Source organism: Phaseolus vulgaris, chromosome 6 (genome assembly GCF_000499845.2).
Source record: "Phaseolus vulgaris cultivar G19833 chromosome 6, P. vulgaris v2.0, whole genome shotgun sequence".
Lineage (NCBI taxonomy): Eukaryota > Viridiplantae > Streptophyta > Magnoliopsida > Fabales > Fabaceae > Phaseolus > Phaseolus vulgaris.
The window spans coordinates 19,383,801-19,411,562 of NC_023754.2; the positions used below are offsets into that span (position 1 = coordinate 19,383,801).

The 27,762-nt window shown below is 27.5% G+C and overlaps 1 protein-coding gene across 1 annotated transcript; it reads left to right on the forward strand.

Annotated features, from left to right (window-relative positions):
- The first annotated feature begins 25,068 nt into the window (after positions 1 to 25,068).
- Positions 25,069 to 27,197, forward strand: LOC137831588 (NAD(P)H-quinone oxidoreductase subunit N, chloroplastic). The gene is made up of 4 exons (XM_068639326.1): positions 25,069 to 25,682; positions 25,805 to 25,921; positions 26,439 to 26,524; positions 26,834 to 27,197. The coding sequence occupies exons 1-4, from the start codon at positions 25,266 to 25,268 to the stop codon at positions 26,895 to 26,897; spliced, it is 684 nt and encodes a 227-aa protein (XP_068495427.1). The 5' UTR covers positions 25,069 to 25,265; the 3' UTR covers positions 26,898 to 27,197.
- Positions 27,198 to 27,762: the final 565 nt, after the last annotated feature.

The window sequence follows — 27,762 nt, forward strand, 5'->3', positions numbered from 1 at the left end:
ATGCCCCACATTATCTTCTTGCATGGAATTCAAAAGATAAAATTACTAATTTTAATTTATATATATAAACATATATTCATTTTAAATTGTTTTAATTTTGAATATCAAATTCACTACAACAAAATTATTAAATAGTAATTAAATTTAAAGAAAAAATTAATTAATTATTAGACTAAAAAATTATTAGTATATAATGTAGTTTTTATTATTAATAAACTATTATAAAATAGTTTATAAATTGATATTTAAATTAACTACAAAAAATTTAACTACTAATATTTTAGATTTTAAATTAGTGTCTAAAATACTAATTAAGACTACTTTAAAATATAAGTAGTTAGTAGTTAAAAGTTTGGTAGCTAATAGTTATATACTTATTTAGAAACTATTTTTTAAATTTTTATTAATAATAAAAACTGTTTTATACATGAATAATTTTTAATTTATAAAATGAGCTCTAATTTAATCAATATAGTGATTAATTATTTTGTTTTCTAAAATTATTAATTTTTTTAATAATATTTTTTTAGTGTATCACTCTCCAAAATTGAAAGTAAATGTTGTAGTAATAATATACAGATATAAATTGCTTCTTTTAAATATACTCCATATTTAACTAACATTTAGGGATAATTTGTAAATACTTTTTACCGATAGTCTTGAAAGTTATTATAAAAAAATTATTTATTCTTTTATTTCTTGTCAAAATTACGAATATTAATTTTTATACATACTTTCTTAATTTTTTTTATGTTACTTATATTTTTTTAAATTACTAATTTTAATTTTTTTTTATATACCTTTTTAGCATGTAATTCAGAATAAGAGAAATGTAACTGTAAGAACAAAAATACATAATTTTTAAATTTAAATACTAATTATATGCGTATAATGATCAAATTAGTATTTTTTTAAAATGGAATGAGTAAATAAACATATTAAAAGACACGGTCTTAATTGAATATCCTGACCATCTTCAAATAAACATGTTATTATCTCACTAGATGACACAAGTACCTCAATCACTCTATTTGGACTAATTCCCCCTACACCAGGCCCATTTCTCAAGATCGTGGGCTTCTCTCGAGATGTAACTACTAGCAGAAATTTCACTCTGTACCCCTATAATTTGAAACTGCACTCCCATATATGTATGGACATTTCAAATTTATCCTTTAAAAATTGTATTATATATTGTATAATCTAGAACACAAAGATGTATTTTAGATTGTACATTGTGGAATACATCTTTTATACTCTAAAAGTACAATCTAGAATACATTATTTAATACTTAAAAATTTTATTCTTTATAAGTCACTTAATACAAAATAAAATTCTTTTACAAAAATATAAATTATTATGTAAAATTCACATAAAATAAACCCATAGGCTAAAGAATGAGAATATGTTGTATATTAATTATTAGAAGTTATTGTATATTCTAATTTTAAAATACAAAATATAAGTACATATAAAAACTATATAAGAATTATGTTTGTCTCATTTGTCCCATACAACATGTATACGTATGGAGTAAACGACCCCCTAATTCATGATGTCATGGATTAATTGCAATGTCCTTTGGATTCCATCCCATGTTGGAGTGTCTTTCGATATATATTCACAATTGATCATGCGTTGCAAGATGCTGACAATCCTCATGAATATATCATACATTCGTTGAAATGACAACTGGGTTTTAGTTTTACGATGGAACATTTCCACAAAGGTTGAAATGAGACCTTTATCAGGGATCTCATAACTAATGTTGCACAATGGCAACAACTTGTTGTTAACCACAACAGACTCAATTTGAGGATAAGGGATCTCAAGCATAAGTTCGTGCGAGACCAACTTCAATTCGCCTCGATCCTCACCCTCCAAAGTTGTAAGGCGGTATGGTCAGTGTAACTGAGTAGCAATGGCGTAATAGAAGGGTTGCCAACATATCCTTGTTGCTTATCCAGACCTCTTACAACTGCTGGAAAAACATCCACATCAAGTGTAAGGGCAACATGTTCTCTATCACTTCTATGGGCTTTGGCCTGAGACGACCTACTAGTTCTAACCATGTCTCTGCCAAATGTCAAAACATTCACTTAGAATTAAAAAAATTCAAAAAACAAATTTTTTAACATTCTAGATTTCACAATCCATTATGTTAAAAAATATCAAATATGTTTCATATTCTACAATTTGGACACGTTCTGGGTCTATCATTCCAAAATTATGTAGTACCGGTGAAAGTGAAGAACAAAATACAAAAATGAACCTATTCTACCGTGGTAGCAATGCAACGAAGTCGACAACAATTTTTAAGAAGACAATGCTTGTCTGACAAAGACTCTCACACACAAACACAACAAATGGAGGGGTGCACCAAAGAGACTAACAAAGAAGAAATGTGATAGATAAATAAAAGTAGGGTTGTGTATCAATTGACCTGTGAGTACTTTTGGTCATTTCACAACCTATATAGGAATGCACATTCAAATTATGGGAGTGCATAATGAAGCCCTTTAAAAGTTTGCAACAAGGCCCATAAATTACAAATCTACTGGCCCACTTCCTTCAATTTTTCCTTTTCTTGTAGTTTCACAAAGATTAAGCTTCACAAAACGGTTACCCAAAAGTAAGGGTGGTAATGTGGGGCAGGCCATGGGGCGGCTACTAAAAAAATGTGAGACAGGTTCACTAATCTAGCTTGCTGACTCGCTTAGGCTCGTCCCGCATTACCTGCAGTCTATGCGGGCTAACAGCAGGGCAAGACGGGTTGGTCCGCTGGTCCGCATAAATAAATAAAAATTATTTAATTTTTTTAATAAAAAAAACATATCTCACTCACATTATTATTGCAGTGTGACCTTTATTTTATTTTATTTTAAAATAAATAGATTTAATGTACCAAAAAAAGTATGTTTTATTTTAATCATCTAAAGAAGTTAATATTAAAAATAAGAGTGAATTTAGTTTTAAATAAAGTTTATATTGAATTTTTTTTAATAAAAATAATATAAAAATAGATTTCATTAAAATACTTTATAACAAAACTTTGATAAGATACTCTCATACATTTACATACATATAGAAGAAAAATATATGCAAAACAAAATTTTAATTATTTTTAATCAAGCCTTCTAACAATTCTCATACTTGAATGCCTTTATATATTTTATCTTAATTGAATGAATTAAAACAATTATGAAATTTTAATTTTTTAGCGGCAGAAATATTTTTTTATAATTAAATTTTAATTTTTAAAAAATATTTTTCTTATGCGGGCTGGTCTGCAAGGTTGCGGGCTACCTCTTATGCAGAGCGGGTTAGTGAAATGATCTTACACTCTTTGTGTGGGGCGGACTAACCCGACCCGTATTTTCCGAACTAAACACGGAACGAATCTATACGAAACAAGTCAGCCTGCATTGTCACCCCTACCCAAAAGTGGAGATTCATCATTAAATATGACTAACCAAATTCTTTTATCAAGATTAATATGTAAAAATGAATAAAAAAATAATACATACTTCATATTAGTATTATAACTATCTAAATAATCAAAAAATAATTATGGGAAAGATCCCTAAAATAGTTATTAAGTATTATATAAAATTAGTTGTTAACAAAATTCATAAATACTTCATATTAATCTAAAAAAAACTACTCAAATTCATGTGGAATCTAGTTCAAACATATTTTCGTTAACTGTGTTATTTTATAAATTAAAATATTTTGGGAATTAAAAGAAACATATTGCCCACCCTTGAATGTTCTTCGTTACGAAAACAATTATTTGATGGGATTGGAGTCATGATTTGCTAAAAAGGAAGGGAAAAAAAGTGTGGTAGGTTTACATGTTAGAAATAATTGTTAAAAAAAAAGTCAAAAATAGGAATAAATAATAGGATATAATTTCAAACCGATCTTGCTAATGTCGTAATCAATTATGTGAATGGATCGGAAGTAGAACATGTGATTTGTATGCAAAAGTGCTAACTATGAGTTTACAAATCGATTATTATAATTTAAAACAAGATAACATATTGTAATTTAAAATCATTGCTAAAGTTACTTGTAAATTACGTCTATTTATTTAAAACATTACTTCCGTAATTTTCGTTGATTTTTTTCTAAATTTTTTTTTTAATGTTAGATATCATTATGTTACTTGACATTTCATTTAAGTTGACATCTCAATTAGATTGATATATCAAGTAACAACAATAATTTATTATCGTTAATTTTTTTTAATTAACTATGTATTATGTTTTTTATTAGATTAATGATGAAACAAAGATGATCTCTCATCACTATAAAGTTTTATGATGTTCAAGAAGATAGGTTATGAATTATGATAAGGTGTATCATACTTAATATAGCATAATTGATTAAAAAGAATCTAACAAGGAGACTTAATTGTGAATTAACAACAAAGTCAAATAATGCATGTATAAGCCGGTTCCATTAATTAAATTCTATGTAGAATTCTTATGCACTTTTGGTTTCTTTCTGCTCTTTAATCACACTTTTTGACTCATTACAGATTTAAGTGCATCATGTACTAATAATAATAATAATGAATTCAAATGCACATTACCAACAAGCAACATCGTGGTTGGTGCTTGAGATATGTGGTTCTTCTGGGGTAATTTAATTGACCATTCAAACTATGTACCCCATCTTTTATTTTAATATATCAACAAGTTCCAACAAAGATTATAAATATCTTAATTAACACCTCAGTGGTAGATTTATTTTAAACCAGATTTTCAATTCAGAAGTTATGAATAAAAATGTAAGTGGAAAAAAATTATATATTAGATATGTTATATTTGTAAAAAAATATCAATAAATACACTCTAATAGTTATCTAATATAAACAAAGGATGGGTGATATGGATGAAATTTTGTAAATGATCCAATTCAAATTTTGGCAGAATAGTTTTTTTTCTCTATTTTTTTTTTTAGTAATGCAAGGTATAGTATATGACTAGAAATATATGATCTAGTGATCCGGATTGGAGTGCAATATGTTGATGTTGTAGTCATTTTTGTAAAATTGTGTAATTCAATGTTGTACGTAAAATTTGGCTTGGACATTATTTTTATGGATGGGGTGAGTGAAAGTTATGCCTTTGAAGAGATTTTTTGAGGAGCTTAAATATATTTATGATCTTAATATGATTGTATTTTGTATACGTATTTTTTGTAGCTTGTATTGTTTATACTTTGGAATATATATGTTTTATATAAGGTTGTGGAACACTTAAGTATATATAAAATAAGATTTCTTGGCAGCTGGTTCTTTATGAAAGTTTTAGGAAATCTTTTTTGATAATGTCGATTTTGGAACACAAAAGAATCTAGTTCTCTTAAATCTTGTAGATTTGGTTTAATGTCTTTTTTATTGAATATTATCTTTATAAAAAAATTAAAACATCCTCAAATATTCCATATTATTTTATTTATTATTTATCGATAAAAATAAATTATTTTTTCATTTATATGTAACTTTCACTTTCAGTTATTTGTTTTTTAAGAAATTCATTCTTTTAAAAATTATTATCGTCTTTAAGATTGATTTGATTATTTTCAAATAATTATCTTTTCCATTTTATGATAGGATTTTTAACATTTTTTTATTAATCCATATCGTTAAGTTTGTAAAAAGTATAATTTGATCGTTGTTTAAACCCATTATCAATGTCCCATTTATGATTATGTGAATAGAAGATTTTCATTAGAATATACAGAATTTAGTTTGATAATTCTACACTAGCTAATTTTAAAGTTCAAAAATATTTTAGTTAAATATCACAAGTAAATTAGAAATAAAGTCAAATTATATTATAAAAATGGTGTAAACTTTATTTATAAATCAAATTTCATAAAATTAACTTAAATTTAAAATTTACTTTTTAATATAATATTAAAACTTATAATAATAAAATTTGTTAGACCTATAGTATTATTACTTAGTATTAAACTACTAATAATTTTTTTTTTATGTTTGATATATCTAATCTCCACCTAAAGTAGTATATTAAAGATCGCATTAAATTATTGTATATGAGTATATGTAAACATCTACTTACATATTAATTGTTTGGTAATTATGGTATATGAGTAGATATAAACCATAATTTTTTCAATATAAAATTATATTCAAAGTTTATTTTCTAATAATTTTTATACACAACAATAAAATAAATATCTAAATAAATTTATGAAAAATATTAATAAATTATTGATTAAAATTTTCATGTGAAAAACATTGATGAGAGTGATTGTTTACTCGACAAGAATATGTTTAACCGGCGCAGCAGAAGTTGACATGATTAGCCTCCAATTATAAATATTTATAAGATTGTGTCTACACTACTTTATGCACAAAAATACTCTATATCCACGCCAATCATTAACTACCACTTTATATTACTTTCTCTATAAATATATTTTTTTAAATAATTCTAATAAAAACTAGTTTTTTGTAATGGTAGTTATATTGATACTTTTATGTAATGTATATGGATGGTAACATTTCTTAAATAGTTCTATTAATTTATTATTTTTTTATAAAGAAAACTACATCTTTAGTACAATAACAAAATGTTTTTCTTTTTAATTTTTTAATAATGTAATAAGAAAATTTATTAGCATTTACCTTATGATAAAGATTAACAGATTTATTATTGAGGTAACGTGTTATTAGAGATGAGAATGTAAATATGTCATTTTTAATTTAATTAACTTCATTTTAGCAACCCACTTAACAAATTCCACATTTATTTCATTGTCTCATTGTAAGTATTATCAATTAATTAAGTAAGACATGAATTTCGTTAGAGCTATTATCTCTATTCTTAATTTAAAAGGATTTTTTTTTTCATTTGATCATTAATCAAACACAATTTTTTTATGTAAATTACTCTTCACAATGTGTAAGTATACACTTTCTAACTTCGGAGTCAATTTATTAATTTTTCAATTTAGATTAGTTTGTGCGTTGCTCTAGTTTAACCATGGTTTTAAATTTGAGTGAAAAACATATACAAAATATATACATTTATAAAAAAAAATTTAAGCAACAAATATTCATAAAAAATAGTATATTTATATAAAAAAAATATATTAAATAAGGAATAGTAAGGATGTGTTAACCTTCTATGCCTCTAGCTATGATAAGGTAGTCATATTTGTCTAAGATACCTCTGACATGACAGCCACTTTTTACATTACATGTACACAGACCAAAAAACGTCAGAGTCCTCTATAAACAAAGATAATGATCTAATATGCATATTACAAAATCATCAATAGTTGTCTCTTGTGTTAATTGGAAGTATTAGGAATATTTTAATTTATTATAAAATTTTAATAATTGAGAAAATTCAAACTCATTCTGCAAAAACTTACAAAAAGTTTATATGGTTGTTTAAAGTCCCTAGCTGTAATTGATTACTTAACATAAACATAGAAATGCAACAACTAAAAACTATAGTTCAAAAAAATCCTTGTTTTCACCTCCTCTTCCAAAACATTTGTAAAAAACCCAAAATGTAGGATGTTTACACTGAATTTGATATTTTAGATGACCATACACTGAGTTTGATATTTGAGTGGAAGGGAAAGAAAATGAGAGGAAAGAGAATTGAAAATTATGTTATTTGAATATATGGAAAGTGAGTTGAAAGTGAATGAGTTTATTTTATTGAAAAAAAAATTAATTATATATTTATGTTTTGAAATTATGTAAATGTTTTGAAACCTAAATCATATATTTATGTATTTGTGTTTGAAACATATATTCATTAGTTGTGAATGTAGGTTGTACGTGTCAACAAATTTTATTAGTTGTGAATGAGAACAAGAACAAACACATTATAAATAATTTGTTAAATAAACCAAACAAATTATCAAAAAAATTTATATTATTTTATTTTATATTTTTAAGAAACTCACACTATTTATTAAAGTAACTGTTAAATCATTCAATGATATTATTGCACAATTTATTCAATTATTCAAGAAAAAAATTATTATACACAATTTTTTTCATTGTTTTGTCAAATATTTTCTTTCTACATTCATATTTTTCAATTTACACAATTAACAAATCCAAAAAAAACAAGCGAAGTCATAAATGAGTAACATAATTTAAATGCAAAAATAATACAAAAAAATTGTCACACCCATACACTATTTTTATGTATTACTTTTTTATTAAAGTTATGTCACTCATCATGTACAATTTCACCTTTAAAAAAATACTTCTAATCATGATGAACACAACTTCTTTGATTCTATTTTTGATATAGATTGCCATTGTCTTTTTAATGCTTATATGCTCACTGAGGACTTTATATATTGCTCCAAAAACAGTGACATGACACCAACAGACACAGTCACTTCCATTTGTTTCATCACTTCTTTACATGTAATACCAACAAGTTTATAAAGGATGTGAATTTTATCTCCCCAAAAACTGTGACCATGCACCAACAGACACAATCACTTCTTAACACATAATAACAAAAAAAAATTATAAAAAATGATAATTGAATAATTGATGATTATATATTTAATAAAAAAATATCATGCAATAATGCATGTGTACTTCATAAAATAATGAAGCTATAAGAAATCAAATGAGTGTAGCCTTATTTTATATATAATATTAAAGTATGGCATATAATCGTGCACGTAGACCACTTATCTGACCTCGAATTCAATGTCAGGTAAGTGCATTTAGGAAAAAGTATTTTTTTGTTATAAAGTTTTTTTTATTAAAATTTATCCAAAGATAAATATGGGTCCATTCTAAATATATACGTTTTAATGCAGTTCTACATTAAGGAATTGATGTGATTTTATTTTGGGTGAATAGAGTAATTAGTATATGTGATATTTGCAAGAATTATGAAACAAATCTTTTTTATCCTTTAAGGATTGCACTGTTTTATATAAAAAAAAAAATGTTAGGATTTTTAGATCCTTTAGTGAAAAATTAGCTATGAATTCTCTGTGTATACTAGTTATTCACTTTTATTGAATCATAAATAATTACATGTGATGAATTTCTTAATGTTTACAATAGTTATTTTAAAAATCATATCAATTATGCGTAATATATGATTTGATAACTGCGTAAAACAATTGATTATTATTATTTTCTAATATATACAAATTCATCTTATTCTATAAATAATTAAATAATTTTAAATTCAAATATTATGCTAGTGCTATTTTGATTTAATTACTAATTAAGTCAAATGTGTGACACACAGAGAACCTATTCTCCTACACCAAAGTACAATTTTTTTTTATTTCTCCCCCTTTCTCTCTCTAAATCTCTCTATTCTCTTTTTATTTTTTTCTTTCAATTTTTATCTATTTTAAAATCTAATCGGACCACGTTGTAGTTGAAGAGTTAAAAAAATATTTCTATCCGGTTAGATTTTTAAACATAATAAATTTAGTTTTGCTCTAAATATAATTTGTTCTCTATTTTTCTTAAGATTTAATCATCAATATTGTTGGAGTCAGTTGAGAAGAGTAATCCTCTCAACTTATTCTACTATATATTGAATTTATATTTTGTTTAGATAACTTGCATTAGGTACTTAAATCTTGAAGCTTATCCAGACTAAGAGGATAAAATTCTAGAGGTTGCTTGGAAAGCAAACAATTAAGGTAAGGGAAAATAAATTTAATTTTTAATAGCACCCTAGGCTAGATAGAATATCTAGATGTAGAGGGGACATGGTCCGGATATTCAATTTCTCTTGTAGGGATGTTGTGTGTTTATATATTGTGTTCTTTGTTTATATATTATTTAAACTTGTAGAAATATTTAGATTTTGATGGTTTAGTATTTAAGTGTTGTTTTTTTTTAATGTCAAATAGACTTTTGAATGTTGTGGATCACATTTTAAATTATATTGTATGATGAAAATGGTATGAAATTGAATTCATACATTTGGGATAATGTATGAACTGATGTTTGTTGTGTATTAAGTATTGATGTTTATGTGGTAACAAAGATCTTCGAGATTAACTGATAATCTAAGTCACATAGATTAAAATATCAAGTGGTGAGAAGCTGATGGGGGAGTTCTTGCACACTGTATGGGATGCACAACTTGGGGTGTTGGTTTGAAACTTATATTGTAAATATTTGTATTTCTATAAGTTTTATGAATGTTTTAAAAAACTTTAAGTTTGTATAGAAATATGTAGAACTTGTATTGTAATAGTAGATGTATTTTTGGGGTGTTACAAATTGTCTATTCGATTAAAATGATGGAGTGAAAACAAAAAAAAATGAATTTAATTTAAATTTATGTGAGTAACTAGAGAGATCTCGGTTATTTTTTCATTCTATTTTTTTAATCTTTTTTTATAAGTTTATTATTTTTATTCATAATTTTAAATCTCAAGGCTTGATTTAGATTTGTTTTTATGTCTTAGAAACAATTAATTTTTTCTTCTCATTTTCTCAGTCTCTTGTTGATGAATTGGACTTTCAGTTACTGGATGAGATAGTTTGGACTTTGTTATGTGGGTTTGATTTGCTCTGAGCTACTGGATGGACTATCCTTCAACTATTGAATATGGGTTAACTCTCAACTTCTAGGTCCAGGATCACAATTAGGTGAGTGTGTGTACCTGCAAGGGGTTCCGATAATAAAGTCAAAATCAGTTCGAATTCTCAGATAAAAAACACTCTACTTATCTATTAAACATATCACTTATTTATAGTGATTGTTGTTGAACTTTAACTTGATTGAGGCTTAATTTTTAACACATTACTGTTATTAAATATATTTTTAATATTTTGAACTTATTTATTAGATTTTGATACAATATTATTTTATTTTATAATTTATTTATATTATTTTATCTTTTAACATGTTAACGGCCCTAGTTAGTACAAGATTAAACTATTTCAAATTATTAAATAAACTCTTATATTTTTTAAGATTACGGCCTTGTAGTGCTTTTTCCCATTAAAAACCCTCCACCCTAGAGCACTCAGAGATGGTTTTTACTTTTACACACCAAATTTTTTTCAAAATATTTATTATTTTCAGTTCTCTATCCATAGGCTATAAAAACCCAAACTCTAAAAAATCTCTAAGAAAGGTATATTTTCACCTAACCATCTTCCCAAAAAAAAATTTATATAGGGGAATGAGGTTTTCAATTAACTAGATAATTTTAGATATTTTGGATGTTATATATATTATTTTGAAAAAAATTATGTTCAAATACTATATTATACTGATATACAGTGCATAGTTATAGTTTATCAACTAGTATTGTAACTATAATTTTACGGGGCTTTACAATAATAATATTGTGTAAAATTTCACATAAATTATTTTATTTTGATTCACTGAAAACGTGGTTGGAAGTGGGAAACAGAGGATAGAAAGAAAAGGAAAAAATACAATGATTTTGGAAATGGTGTAAGAACAAATGTAAAAGAAAATAAATGTAAGTGTTACACCTTTTATATTTAATTGCAAAAAAGTTACAATTTTATTTTAAAAGAATAGAGTAATTAATTAAGTATTGAATGTAATCGATTGTCTATTTATTTAATCAGAAAAACTATTCGTAAAACATATAATGGATTACATCTGTATCTAATTACGTATTTCTTATATATAAAATTAAATTATTATTTGTTTTTATTTATTTTCATTTTACCTATATTTTCCTTCGATTAATTTTATTTATTTACTTTGCAAATAAAGTATAAATTAGTTATCTTTTAAAGAATTTTCTTTTGTCATTGGCATGGTCAAATAAAACACTTTAGTCAGTCAGAAAGTTAGAACTTGGGAATGACATGATTAGACCATTGCATAAATATAACTGTAGTTTGAAATTTTAAACATATTTATAAATTAATTTTCTAATTTGATTCTTATTACGTAGATTTTTGAAATTGAGTCCTTGGAGTTTCTAAAACTAACTTATTATTTTGTAATAGTTTGAAGATGTTAAAAAGGATTCTTATTATGATAGAATTGTATGAAAAATTACATTGTCTTAAATTTTCTAATAAAAAATAATACTTTGATTTCTTTAATCAATAGTTCAGCTAGTTAGTGTTTTTTTAAAATATAAAATATTTGAATTATAATTTTTTTTTACTACATTGACCTATTTATTATGTTAATAATATCTTAAAATAAATAATAATAATAATTATTCTTAATATATTAATAAATACTAAAATAAATATCTTTTTCCTTAACTTAAACATTAAAATTCATTGAAATCTCAATTCACATCGTTAAAACAATAAATGAAAAACTAAAAGTACATTATTACAATATAATTAAGTGAATAACCATAAGCATGTAAAATCCATAAGAAAATGTTTTGTACCTTTTTGTTTATAATAATAAAGATAAATTATACTAAATATATAAATAAATTTTAATGTATTTTATGAAATGTCGTTAGAATAGTTTAAAGTAATAACTTAATAATAAGAAAAGATGCAAGTTATTTATGAAATAATGAAGAAAGAAAATAAGATAATAGAAATGTGATTGTTGATTATTATGATAGTTTAAAATGTGGGAGAATCTCTGATAAACGTGGACATGGAAACCTGTTGATGACAGGTGAGTCATCTTTTTGTAAACTGTATAATTTCAAGTACCCTGGTTCATGATTTTCTCCGCCAGACTCATTAGTGAGCTCAAACCCTATATATACGCACCGTGTTCATCGATTTCCATGTACAAAAACCAGATCGAGGAAATAGCTGTAGTAGGATAGCCACTATAAAAAGAGAGAGAGAGAGAGAGAAGGGTATGTAGATTGTAGATCACTAGATTCACTAGATTGTAGTGTCACTTGGTCACCAGAGCCTAATAAAGAATAGTGCACAACAGTGAAGTGACTGGCACATAGAGAGACTTAAAAGAAGGAACGGGAACCCCACTTTTCCATCCTCACTTTCCTGTTTTTTTACCCTTTATTCACTGTACTTACACAGTACAACATTTATGTCGGTTTGTGTGAGAGTGTGTGTGTGAGATAAGGGTCTTTCTTTTGCTTTAGAGAGAGAGCAAATGAGAGAAGGAGAAACATGATGGGAAATGAAAATCTCCTTTCTTGCTAGTTCTGGTTTTTCTATCTCTGGTTTGTGTTGTGTGAGTGGAGAAAAATCCTCTCACTCTGGAAAAGGAAAAGATGATATTTGCTTCCCCTTTGTTTGTTTCATTTTTTTTGTTTTTGGAAACAGTGCTTTTACTGTTTTACCAAATTTGTGTGGATGTGAGATCTTCAATCGTTTTCCCTTCTCTAACTCTCACGAAGACATTGACTACTCTCCCTATTCTCCTCTCTCTCTCTCTCTCTCTCCTTCTGCTACTTCTTTAATACAGTTTCTCTTCCGTGATTTCTGCTTCTTCCGACCCTTTGATTTTTATTTTTCATTTTTCATTTTTCTAGCTGTTTATTTTTCCTGCTGGGATAAAGTTATATGGAACTCATTCTGTGTTCTTACTCATGTTTCATCTCACCCCTTTCTTTGTTGATTTGGTTTCTTTTCTCCTTTAGCAGCTGTGCCTGTGATACTGTTCTTTGTTCCAAGCTTTCGGTTTTTGGTTCGCTTTGTGTGAAGAACCGGAGAAGTATATTAAGTTCAAGATGCAGTTAGTTTGGTTTTGATTCATGTTGCATAAAGAAGTTGACCCTTTGATTTTTTTTGCGCCTATGAATATTACATTGCATACTCCTGTGTGATTTGATCATATACTTTAGATTTTGTTGTGTCCGATCGTGATCTTTATATGCAGTGTATTTATTAGTGTATCTGTTGTTCATCTGTTTTGAATGATATTCAAAGGGTTAGAAAAGAACACTATTCTAGTATCAAGAAGGAAAAATATTTTTGAGAATCTTAATGTATTTTTCTGAGTACTTTTGATATTTTTAGGTCCTAGGGTTAGGGTTCTTGTTTTTAACATCTTAGAAGCCAATTTCACAAAAGCTGTTATATAATTTCGATTAACTTTACATTCCTTGGCAGTCTGCATGCTAGTTAAAAATGATTAAAAAGTTTTAATACTTAATTAATCATTGTTAATTAAGCATTTGAGTGCTTGGAAGAAAATGATTCCTTCTTTCTGGAAAATGTTTAGTCTTACCCATGAATACTAATTAAAGGTTAGTCTTCAGTATTTGTCACCATATCTACATACTGTTTACAGTGTTTGTCAATATGAATTATAGGTCCTTCAATCCTTGGATTATTGTTAATGATTCCTTCTGTGCCTAGTAATGAGAGCATTGTAGTTCTGTCATTCTAGATTCATCTCTGTTTGTTGAATTTCCATTTGTTTACCTTCTTGGATATACTATGAATATGTTTACTTATTATTTTTTATTGCAGCATTTTTGCTTGGTCTTTGATTAAATTAAATGCTAGCAGATTTCACATGAATGAAATGTTATGTGAAGATTCACACACACACACATATATATATATGTATTGTCTTTTAAATTCTAGATTATCTGTGTTTTTGCAACCACTCAATAGGTATTGTCTCATTTGATGTCATTTTGTTTGATCTTTAGATCTGATGGAATATTGTTGTTGTAACATTTTTTGTTCAAAATGTTCTTATATGCAATGTACCAATTTTGGACTAAGAATAATGAAGATGTATGGTTTGAGAAATAGTTTAAGAGAGCTTCCTTCAGTCCACTCATGGATGGGTAGAGGGTTTGAATTATCTGCTGACTCATTCATTCAAACACAATAGAATTGACTTGATGGTATGCTATTGTGAATGTGTGAATGATGCAGGAGGTAAAATTCATCCTTTTCTTGTCTTTGCTTGGACTGAAGGGAGCTCCCTTTTAATATTTATGTCATTATATTATAGTAACATTTTTTTTATCATGATTTACCTTTTCTTCATCTTCTCATTATCTCTATATATACCTCTTTTTTGTTGATATTTTTTTTTATCTCTATATATAACTCTTTAGTCAAGACTTGCTCATGTTTCAGTGATTTCTTCACTTTTTCCACATACTCTTTGGCATGAAAGAATGTCCAATTTCATTTGAATGTCATCCAATGAAATCTGAAACTAAAAACTAATGGTTTATTATAGTCATTACTTGTTATGGAAATTATACTCAAAGAACTTTTGTATTTTATTTGTGTTCATTTAGCAATCTCAGTTATCGTTTACAAATTATCGTTGAAGAGTTTATTTTTTTCTTTAACTTATTCCCCCTGATTTATTTCATGCATTGGAAGAACTCATTAATCAGGAAGTTTTTTTTTTAAATAGGTAGTATAAATTAGCTGGCCAAAATCTAACAATTTAAATCTGTTGCATATAATTTTTTTTAATGAAGCTGAAATTTATTTACATTGTTCTCAAACTTTCAATCACTTTAATTATTAACATATTTACACCCTCTTTGCTTTAAAACCATAAGCTTAGTGGGTAGTAATGGTTTTGTGTTGGATTTGGGGAAATTTGTGGGATGAATTTACCTGTATGAGGGAAATAAGAAACAAGCTGTGAAGTTTTTATGTTTAGGAAGCTCTTAGAAATGCAATTTCCTTTAACATATCCTATTTTGGTTATAATTTATAGAAAATTAAATTCAGAGTAAAAAGTTGATCTTGCTAGTTTTACTAGTTTTATTGTAACTTTTAATAAACTAGAGAAAATGTTTCAATAATTTCTTTTTTTGTCTTTTGTAACTTGATTGCAAATTTGACGGTGTTGTAGATTTTTTTTTATACTGAAAGCTTTGGTATGTATTTGACCACATATGTAGATGGTGAAAATTGAATTAGGTTATTACCTTGTTTTTCCAGTATCATAAGAGTTATTTATTGTTTTTGTATGGTACTTACTACTTACCAATGCTATCACATGATTTGTCATGCACAAGATAAGATTCTTACAACATCTAAAGTATTGTTAGTAGTTCAGATTTTGTACATTTACATGATGTTGCCATTATCCTAAACAGTGATGTGGACCCCATATTGTCTCATAATTTTGAATGTACAATATACATGCTTGGCACATAATATAGTATATGAAAATTGATCTTCCACCAACTATGCCCTTAATTTTTAGTTTAGGTATGCATGGATTTATAGCTTCCTAAATCATTTATGCAACAAATTCTTTTCTCTGTAGCTTTACATCTTGAGATTTTTCAGTAGGTTGATGAATTTAATTTGAATGGTTTACTTTATATATATTATGTAGGAATATTCTATCTTATCAACTAAACTGATTAATTGAAGATATTGAGTTAATTAATTTAGAGGCAATAAAACCATTCTGGGAAAAATTCAAGTGGCCCATGTTATACATATTAGGTTAGAGTATCAAAATGCGAAAAAAATGAATATTTTATATTTAATATAAATATATTTTTATGGATTAATATTTTTTTTACTTTTATAACATTTAAAAATATAAAGTTCTTTAAAAAATATTATTTTTTACTTTATATTTAGTTTTCTCTTGATTAAGAAGTTAGTGTCACTGAAATTATTTTAATTCTTATGATTTTATAAAATAAATAATTCTAATATCCATTAGAGACAATGTATAGTTCTAAATGTAAGATATATTTAAAACAAATAATTAAATAATAGCTATTGGAATTGCTTTGTATATATCAAGTTCTTTTGAATTCAAATGTAAAATCGGTTTTTAAGTGATACTAATTTTTAACTATCTACATTTTATTTAATATTATTGTGTTAAGATTGTCTGCATGTTTAATATTGGTCATCGATTTTAATGATTACGACTTGAGATGATTTAGAAATTATAATTTTCATATTATAAATTAAAAATATGAATGTGAATTTGTGTATAAATGAAGAAAGTTAAAAAAATGCTATTTTGGAAAAATATATTTATATAAATAGTATAATGTTTTACAAATATCTTTAAAATATAAAATATATGTAGAAATAATTTCAATTTAAATATGGAAGTAATTTTTATAATGCATTTTATTTTGTTATTTAGGTGCAATATAAGTTATATATACTATATTTTAATTTTAGTAATATAAAGTTTTATGGTTTTAACGTCTGTGACATGTGGTCATTATTAGTTTTGACAATTTTTGATGTCATATTTTTTGTGTTCAGCTATCACTTAACAGTGACACTAATTATAGTAAATTAATTTTTCTATTCCAAGAATTAAAGTGAAAAATGAAAAAGTATTTCAGTGTCAAATCACATCAGTAAATTAGAAAGATGTAAGTAGAATATTCAAAAAAAAATTATCAACATACCCCTCTTAATCTTTTTTATTTTCTCCTATTCACTTTTTTATTTTTATTATTTATTAGTCATCTCATTTTTACTGATTGATATTGATTTTGGTTGGCTAGCTGGCTCTAAACTCTGTCACAGATGCCTCACAAATATACTACCTATCTACATTGATTGCAGGGTAGTGTGTGTCTGGTGTGTGTATATGTATGTTATATATGTATATATGTGTATCACTTTATTTCAAAACACCAACAAAAGCCAACTTTGGTCTCTTTTAGAACCCAAAGGTTTGGCTCTTAGTTGGAACTCAAAGACCACCAATGCATAGAATAGGGTCAAGTTAGCCTGTGATTGTAACACATTTTACTGTGATGTGTCAATTTCAGGTACTGTTGTTGCAGAACAATCATCATGAAAGGTGCACTATGAGATTGAGAAGCAACCTGGACTCATTGGATACTAAATGATAATAAAATGAGAAGAAAACATACATACATAGCATGATGCATTGTCATACTCTTTCAATTTCCTTTTATGAAAAGAAAAGAGAATTCTTTGTTGCATATATAAATGGTTACTGATGAACCTTCCAGTGTTGCAGTGTCTGAAATTAAATATTACAAACTCTGTCTTCTTGTCCATCAGTCTGAACTTGGGTCTAGGAAGTTGGAACTTGGAGCTACACAGTTCTTCTACTATTATGTTGAAATTTATAAATATTTGAATCAATATGGAGTTTACCCTAAACTAATGATCATTTTTCTTATATTCTTTACCATGGAATTCATTTTTTTTAAAGAGAATAACAGATAAAAAAGAGTTAAGAGTTTGTATATTTGAGTATTTAAATTGTTTTAGAACTGGTGGGATATCTATTCTCAAACAGAGAACATGTTCTTTAGGGTGTCATTTTTTGACAATTTAAATATGATATTTTTGGGGTTCTAAAAGGTTTTGGCAAAAGTACTTTTTCTTGAGTTCCAACTCTTGAGGCAATAGTTCCAATATGGAATAATATTATTTAAGTAGGTTTGCATGTGTTTAACTGAACTAGCTTAAAAATTAAGTGAGTTTCTTTAGGAGTTCGAGGTGCAAGTACGCATGAACTGGATATTTTACATTTCTTTACTATTTAATGACTTAATGCTGGATGTTTCAGGAGATGGACAGTGTATGTTGTTTGGTTCTTAGTGTTAATTACAAAAAAATTCTCTCCTAAATCTGAAGAGGAATTTTGCCCTAACTCTCTTCTTGGTCTCGATTGTTTGTTTAACGTTGATGTCATTCTAGTGCAGGACCACTACTTTTGGTATGTTTGGTCAGCACTGATTTGGGTTCCACTAAATTCACAGTATAAAATTTGAAACATAACACTTTATTGTTTGTTCTTTTTAGTTTCTTTTACACAAATCTATTTGTTTTATTTTGTCTATTTTATTACTACTGGGTGAAATTCATTGAGTATTTGAACGATTTATTTAACTAAAAGATGTGTGTACCATTGTATGCTAATGGGTGAATTGTTGTTACACTATTACTAGATTAATATAAAAAAATGTATATATGTACAACCTCTAATATTATATCTTGTACTTTTTAGTTTCCTACATTTTATTTATCAGTGAAGTTTTTTTAAATTTTTTTTACACAAGATAAAATTGTATTGTTGAATTCAGGTTACTGTGTTTCTACTCATCTGCATGTTGGATACTGCAATTCTTACTCTAAGTTATTCCTTTTTGGGTTGCTCATCCATTTCTCTAGCAATGTTTGTTTTAATCACTAGAATAATTATTTATTAATAGTTAATGTAATGATTAAATATTTTATCTGTAGATTGAATCTAATAAAATTATTAAATAAAAATTAATTAAAATATAAATATAAATTAATTAGTATATTAATTAAATTAAACATTAAATTTAGAAACTTAAAAAATTTATTGATATTTATTTTAATTTTATAAATAATTTTTAATTGATATCTAATTAATTACGAAATTTTTCTATCAATTATTTAAATTTTAAAATTATTCACTTACCAATTAAAAAAATATTTAAATAATAGAAATTAATTTATATATCAATAATTTTTTTTTAATTTTAAAAAATAATATTTAATTTAGTTAAGTAATTAATTATTATTTTTATAATAATTTTTTTGTAGTTACAAGAATTTTACATTTATTTAAACTATTTATCTCAATGCATCTTGTATAATGCAAACCCTCTTCTTCTGAGTTCTCACATATCTTCCCTACAATGGTGGTCCAATGTGAATTTGAATGTTAGTGTAGTAAGTGAGGTTAAAGGATGTTCACATGAGTGCATGCATGCATACAATAATTTTGATGGTGAAACCATTTTATCTTGTTCTAATGCAAGTGGGGTGTGCAGAGAGACCCACCCAGGTAGGCAAGCTCCATGAGTTATGGCTGAAGGATTCTGCATTTCAAACTAAGGACAAAATAAATATAGATATGAAGAAAAAGATAGGGAAAAGGAATCCATAAAGACGACACCTGCATGTGCTTCCCATGGTATAGGGCTTCAAATTGAGCATAAAAGGTTTATTGGCAGGCCAATAGCATGCTCCATAACATGTGGTGAAATTGTATGGATTTAGAAAATGACACATCACTTAACACTCTTCCATCTTTCTCTGTAGGGGCTGGCTAACTCAAGAACAATTTTCTAAATTTTTTACTTGTTTGAACATAACTAGTCAACCTCAAGACAGTACTAGATTTTGAATGTCATTGTTCTTCAACCATTTTGTTACCAAAAATAAATAATTTTTTTGTGATATTTATGTTAGATTTATTACAAAACACTTCAAAGTTTGTGGCAACCAATTTTCTGAAGAATTTTGTAATGATGTATAATATTATCATAGAAATAGGCATAATTTTTTTTTGTAATGAAAAATAAGACTCTATCATGGATTTCGACACTGTTCATTGTTATCATAAAATCTTATTAAAGTAACATTTAACGTTGTTGCTAATTATAAGGAATATTTGTTGCAAAATGTCAATCACTTATGCAAATTATATAAGTTGCTTAAAGTAATCTATGTGATAACTTATTTAAGCATAGGTATTTTTACATAAATAGCGCTTAAGCAATTACTTATAGATTTTATCACTTAAAACAAACAAAATATATTTAAGTATGTCAAATAATTAATGTCCTTTGTATTGAGTGTGGAACACTTCAAATAATGTCCGTTTAGGTGTGTAATGTCACATTTGTTTAAGCATTTAAATATTTGCTTAAGCTTGTTAATATTTTTAAGTGTGCAATAAAAACTTAACTTAAATTTAAATTTAAAGCAAATATCATATGAATATAAATCATCATATTGTGATAATAAAATATGTTACATAAATATGAATTGTTTTGCATGTCATAAAATTGGAAGTGATAAATATTTTTATTAAAATAATGTAAAAAATGATTAAATTGAAAATGAATTGATCGTCATTTGAGTTATCATTGTTATCATGTTGCTTTGTTATAAAACGAGGAGATTTGGTATAGTGAGATTCGATGGATGTGGTATTAATGAGATTCGATGGATGAATTAAAAGTTAAGCATATAGATTGTAAATTGAGTCATTTTCTCTCTAAACAATCGTGATTTCAATTATTAACATTTTCTTCAAATAAGTTGGACACAAGATATATCATTTGTTCAAATTCACCTTATGTGATAGCATTTGAAGAACTTGAAAAAAAGAAGAAAAATGTCTAAATTTTTCACCCTCTAAATTTAGTCCAGAAAGTCGCCTTATTTTGTTAAATCCTTTGACAACATCGAAGAATATGTCATCATTAAATGGATGTTTGAACATATCATTTGTTCTGAGAGAATTTTCTGTCAAAGTGGGATTCAATATTAAATAATGTTCAAGTGTGCATATGAAGTAATGTATCAAAAGCTTTTAATGGTGAAACAATTATCTAATTTAAATTATATTACATGCCTAAGGATGACAATGCGGGATGACCCACCCTGCATAGAATATGCGTGCTGATTTTACTAGTCCGCCCTACATAAGGGTTGGCCCGCGGGCTGACCCACATAAGAAATATATATTTTTTAAATTAATAAAAAATAATTTTTAAATAGGATTATGAATAAATTTAATTATTTTTTTAATTTAGATGCATTAGGTAAATGATCTCACAATATTATTCTCACTACATATACGTAATAAGATGTGAGTACAAATTTTGAAATGTGAAATATGAGAGTGAATGAAGAAAATATGGGAGTGTAAAAAGAAATTTCTAGAATTGTAAGTTATGCGGGCCAGCCTGTCCCGCCCTGCACTTGGCCGTGCGGGCTGCGGGTGATGCAGGACGGTAGACAACCCGCCTCATATTTTTCTTAGTGGGTTGCGATTCGTCCCACATAGTCCACTCCGCTTTGCCATCCCTATACATACTATTCTCTTAAACATGCTTTGAATGCAACACTACAAAAAAATCATTAAATACAAATTAATTTTAGAAAAAAAAAATAGTTATTATATTGACTAAATTAGATACTATTTTATAGACTAAGAAATTATTAGTATCCGAAGTAGTTTTTATTATTAATAAAAAAAATTATGAACTACATTATAAATTGGTATTCAATTAGCTACCAATTACAAATAACTCTATTTTTTAAATGATCAAATTTCATAATATCATTTTTTCACTTCTTTTTTATTTTACTTACAAACTAATTTTTATAAATTGTCACATATTCCAACATATAATTTTCAGTGATATTAATAAATATAATTTTTTATTTTTATTTCTAGAAAAAAAAGGTTTTGAAAGCCTACAATTTATTAAGGTTCACAAAATATATAACTATGTACATATGTATATTATTTTTATAGTCATATATAAGACGGCACAAGGAATTTATTTGTCAAAATTGTAATAATTAAATAAGTAACAAATTTTATAACAATTCTATGGAGTGTCGTTTAATAACTTCGTAATTGTAAAGACCAAATTTAGTTAGAATGGGGGATTTCTTTTTGCACCTCATAGATATGAAAAGTGTCTTTTCTATTATATAATCTAAAAGTTATTTTTTTTAATAAAAAAGGTTCTACATTATGTAGTATGGAAAGTACTTTTAACTTTAAATTATACAATTTAAAAAAATTTGCATTAATTTTTTTTCCTTATTGTATAATTTAAAAGTCAATTTTTAGTTCTAAACTACAAAGTCCAAATTTTCATTTTTTGCATGAGAAAGTTTCTAAATTCCACAATTCAAAAATTATTTTTTCTCAAAATAGTTTTCATATTGTATAGTTCGGAAGTGTCTTTCAAAAGATCAGAAGGACTTCCATCAAAATGTAATGTAATATGATAGGTTAACCTTTTCTAAATGAAGAAAATATGAGAAATAGAAAATGTAGGATGAGCAGGAAGAAACCATGGGGTGCAAGAAGAAATATCCTAGTACACATAAGAAAACAATTCAAACACACTCTAGTTTATTTTGCCAGTTGGGCAAGCATTTTAGGCCCAGAATTAATTGGATTGGGCCAAAAATGTAAAGTTTCTCTTTTGGACTGTTTCTTGAACCTCCATATGGAGGTGCAGGAAGAAATAGTCTCTCTTTTGTCATGTACCATATATGGTATTGACCGAAGGCAATTGTTTCTTGCACCCAACACTTTTGAACCTGCACCAACACAAATTTAAAAATTCCAAAAATACCCTTTATTTTGGAAATGAAAATCTGGAATTGAAAATAATGCACTCCGGAAAATAGATCCGGAAGAGATTATTGTGTTCCGGATATAAAAATCCGGAAACAAAAAATAAAAAATCCCATTCCAGATAAAAAAATCCAAAACTGAAAATAATTCATTTTGGAAAAAATATCCAGAAGAGATTATTGTGTTCTGGAAAAGGGAGTTCGAAATGGTATTTTTATCTTTTCCCCTTTTATTGAGTGTAGTGTTATAGTGGAGGAAGTAATTGCCTTAACCGAAACACGTTCCTTTTTTTTTTTTTTTTAAGAAATTGAATAGCCCAAGTCTTATATACATTTCAGGTTGATTCTCTCTGCATCATATCAATTCAGATCTGCACCCAATACACTAACATGAAATGTCTATTTTGTCCTTAATAATTTTAAATTTTTGTCTTTCGTGTATTCATATCCGTAAGTCAAATTACAAAGTTCCAGATATACAAATCTAGAACTAATATGTCACTTCTGGATTTCACCGTTTGGAAGCTTATTTGGAGGTTTTTTGACCATGATGGGGTTAATTTTTTTGGTTTTTACCAAAATGGGTCCGTATAAAAAAAATTACAAATTTAGGCAAGTCGTGCCAATTCGGCACGACTTCATATACAGAAATCGTTTCAATTAGGCACGACTTTTGCCATGTCATACTGAAGTCGTGCCAACTTGACACGACTTCTGTCCCGTCATATTGAAGTCGTGCCAACTTGGCACGACTTCTGCCTTGTCATACAGAAGTCGTGCCAACTTGGCACGACTTCTACCACGTCATTTTTTTTTTAAAATTTATTGTTTATATATTAGATAGTAAGTTATGTAATGTTAAAAATTAATTTAATACATAATTTTCTAAGAGTGTTAGTTTTAAGGAACAAAAAATTGGATAATCGTGTATGGATCATATTTGACGGTAATGTAATACAATAACTTGATTATTTGATTAATTAAAAATGAAGAAAATTGTTATTGAATTTGGAAATAAATAGATAAATGAAAACTTATTATATTTGGAAAATAAATAGAGAATTATTGTTGTGAATTTGCAAAATAAATAGCTTGAGAAGTAATGATTTTACAGAACACGTAATGATGAGAATAAATTAATTTTTAACATTACATAACTTACTACCCAATATATAAACAATAAAATAAAAAATAAAATAAAAAATTATGACATGGCAGAAGTCTTGCCAAGTTGGCATGACTTCAGTATGACAAGGCAGAAGTCGTACCAAGTTGGCACGACTTTAGTATGACATGACAGAAGTCGTGCCTAATTGGGATGACTTCTGGATATGAAGTCGTCCTAATTAGGCACGACTTGCCTAAATTTGTAATTTTTTTTAAACAGACCCCATTTAAGTAAAAACCAAAAAAATTAACCCCATCATAGTAAAAAAACCTTATTTGGACAACATAAATGAGTTCCAAATCTCAATCCCCAGCATCATTTACAGCACACCATTCCGGATATGAAAATCCAGAACTCATAACTCACTTTTGGATATGGTCATCCGGAAGCTTAAATGAAATATGAAAATGACGTTCTGGATTTTAAAATCCGAAATGTATAAAAATGATTTCCAGATATTGAAATCCATAAACAAATGTGTGAAAAGGATAGAATGAGATTTTAAATTTTTCGTTGGATGCGAGTCAAAATTGATTGGATACTGGAATCAATTGCCTACATTTCATAGGTGCTATTATTCTTCAACTTCAACTAATTTTAGATAGAGTTTAATATTTTAGATGAATACTCTCTTTTTAAATGCTAAATATCATTAAAATGAGTTGTATTTTGTTAATAAAATCTTTTTTATATGTATATATCTGAAATCAAACACAAGTAACATGTTTAAAAAACTTAACTTCCTGTTATTTTTTTTTTTTGAATTTTTGGGAAAATCTTAAATTTTTTTAAATTGTTTTAAGGAAAAAGTGGTGAAGGTATACCACATGGTATAATCTCCAATAAAAGGTTACAAGTGAAGACAAACCTTCTATCAGTGATCACTTTATCTCATTTCTCCACCATACAACACTAATTTTGTCACGAACTTCTACTACCAGCACAAGCTAACATTTTCTTCTACCTTCCAAAAAACACCATGAACCTAAATCTCCAATAACCAACCTCTCAAATTTAGTGACAAAAGGGTACTCACTAAAACAGAAAAAATGTCATGCAGTGGTAGCTTGGGTTATGGAGGGGCAACCTGCTTGAGCAATGTTCAGCGCACAAAGAAGCAGCAGCAACCACTGAGAAACAGTTTCATGGGCACCAAAAGTGTTGCAGTGATGAAGGGTTGGAGAGGAAAAGATGGTTACAGCAACACATCCAAAAGGGTAGGGGTTGTGCAGTGTAGAGGGCTAGGAGACTTCGTTGGAGGGGACTTGGTATGGCTTGATATTGATCGTTGGCTTTCAGATGTTGAAGAGCACAAAGCACTTGCAATATACCCTCCTCACGAGGGAGGCTATGAGGGGCGTTACTTGTCACGTCTCATACGTCAAGGCTACTATTTCCTTGACCTCTCAGCTCGTGGCCTTGGTGACCCTGAAACCACCCTCACCAAGATTCACCCTGTTTACCCTGTGAGTTTTTTCACAAGATTCTTGTTTCTAGTTGCTTAACCATTTTTGGTTGCTTGTTCTTCATGGATGATTCTATGTTAATGTTAGTCTCTAATTGCCAATGATTTTGTGATGAATCTCAGCCTCATGTTGGAAAGCAGCCAATAGCAAGGTGGTATTATCCTCCAGAAGTTGATTACAGATTAGAAGCATTGCCACCAAATGCCAAAGGATTGGTGGTGTGGATACTTGAAGCCAAGGTGTGAGGATTATATCACTTCTTTACTTGTATTTGAATACATATGTTTTAGACTAATAGCCAAATTACACTTTCAAAAAATTATTTTGTATTTTCTTAATTTCTAAGGCCAAAATGACTGTATATAGGACCATTGTTTTCAACTCCTACCTACTGCTCGGTCAATTCCTAATCTTAGCATTGTTTTCTATCTGGTTTTCAGTCTCATTTGGTATAAGTCTTGAGGATGGGTAAGTGCAATTACTCCTCAAGTCAGTGTAATCTTAGTATTTAAAGTGAACAGTTATAAGAAATTATTCAAACGTAGTACAATTTCAATAATTAATATCAAAATGTAATTCGTTTTGAAGTCACAATTTGCTCAGTAAAAGTTCATATCTACAGTGAATACTGAATTCTAATAGATTGACACTAAACTTCTTACTATTGATAAAGTATCGAAATTAAAGTCTTCCATTAAAGTACCCCATTACGGAATGCTATCATTGTTATGTGTAAATATGTGTTATCTTCCACAGGTACTCTCTAAGGCAGAACTGCAGTTCCTAGCTTTGCTTCCAACACTTAGGCCTAACGTGAGGGTCATTGCTGAATGTGGAAACTGGTAAAGCTAACCTTCTGAACCTTTTGTTATTGTAGTTTTTTCTTTTGTTGTTGTTGTTGCTTGTGTCTAGAAATTATCAGTGCTTTCTGCTGTAAAACTTGTGCTTGATAAGCTTGTTAGAACGGCATGAAAAGTAGCATATAACATTTATTTTGTTTTCACTAAAAAGGTGTGGAACTAAGGAGAACAGAACAGAACATAACATTGTTACATCCATTCTACAACAACACAAACATCCCAAATGCTTCTTAATTTTCACCTTTATATTGCTTTGCTTCCTATTTGATATTGGTCTCATGTGATGATCAGGAGAAAGTTTATGTGGAAGCCACTGAAAGAAATTGCAGGACTAACTACCAGTGAGGAAGCTTAATGGTGCTTCACTGCTACTTATCATTCCTTATATCCAACCATCAACAATCAAGTACAAATATTCATTTTACCTTCTCCAATTTAAGGCTTTACATAGCTGCAGATAAGTGATATAAGAAAGGAAGAGAGAGAGATATAGGAAAAATCAAGTTCCTTGTAAATAATTATATCTGTTTGTCATGAGTGACATTTTAATTCTCAAGATTTAATTTTGGCCAAGCACATAGATCTCCTGAAAATCTGATATCCTGAAATTTCATTGTGATATTGTTCAGAATAAATCATTTGATCTGATACTTAATCCTGTCTCTTCTTCTAGTCTGTTTTAAGTTCTAAAGAGTATAATGGTGGCTTTGTAATGGTGTAGTTTCCTGCAATTTTTATCCCTCAAAAACCTTATGTCATAAACAGTTGAATCAATTTTTATAATCTGTGTTCACATGATTGATTCTGTTATCACAATATGTTTCAATTTTTCCATGAGCTTAATTACTTGTAATCATTCATGAGGTATGTTAATATCAATTTTTAATTCAATTCACATCATAAAATTACCAATGCATCATTATTTCCAAAATCATGACTCATTCAATATTCAAGGTAATTTTATTCGGCCGGTTTACTAAACGAATTTAATTGTTAAATTTTTAATTACTCTTGGCATGAGTTGAGAATGATCAAACTAAGAGTTCCATAGGTTAACAACTATCTTTCTAGCACTCCCATTTCATGAGCTAACTTGTTTTTTTTTCACACATACCCTTCTTCTTTCTTGTTGTGGTGATTATCTCACTTCTTCCTCGTTCAGTCCTTTATCCTTTATATGTGGGAGAGTCTCTCGGTATGGTACGTGATCATTGTACAAG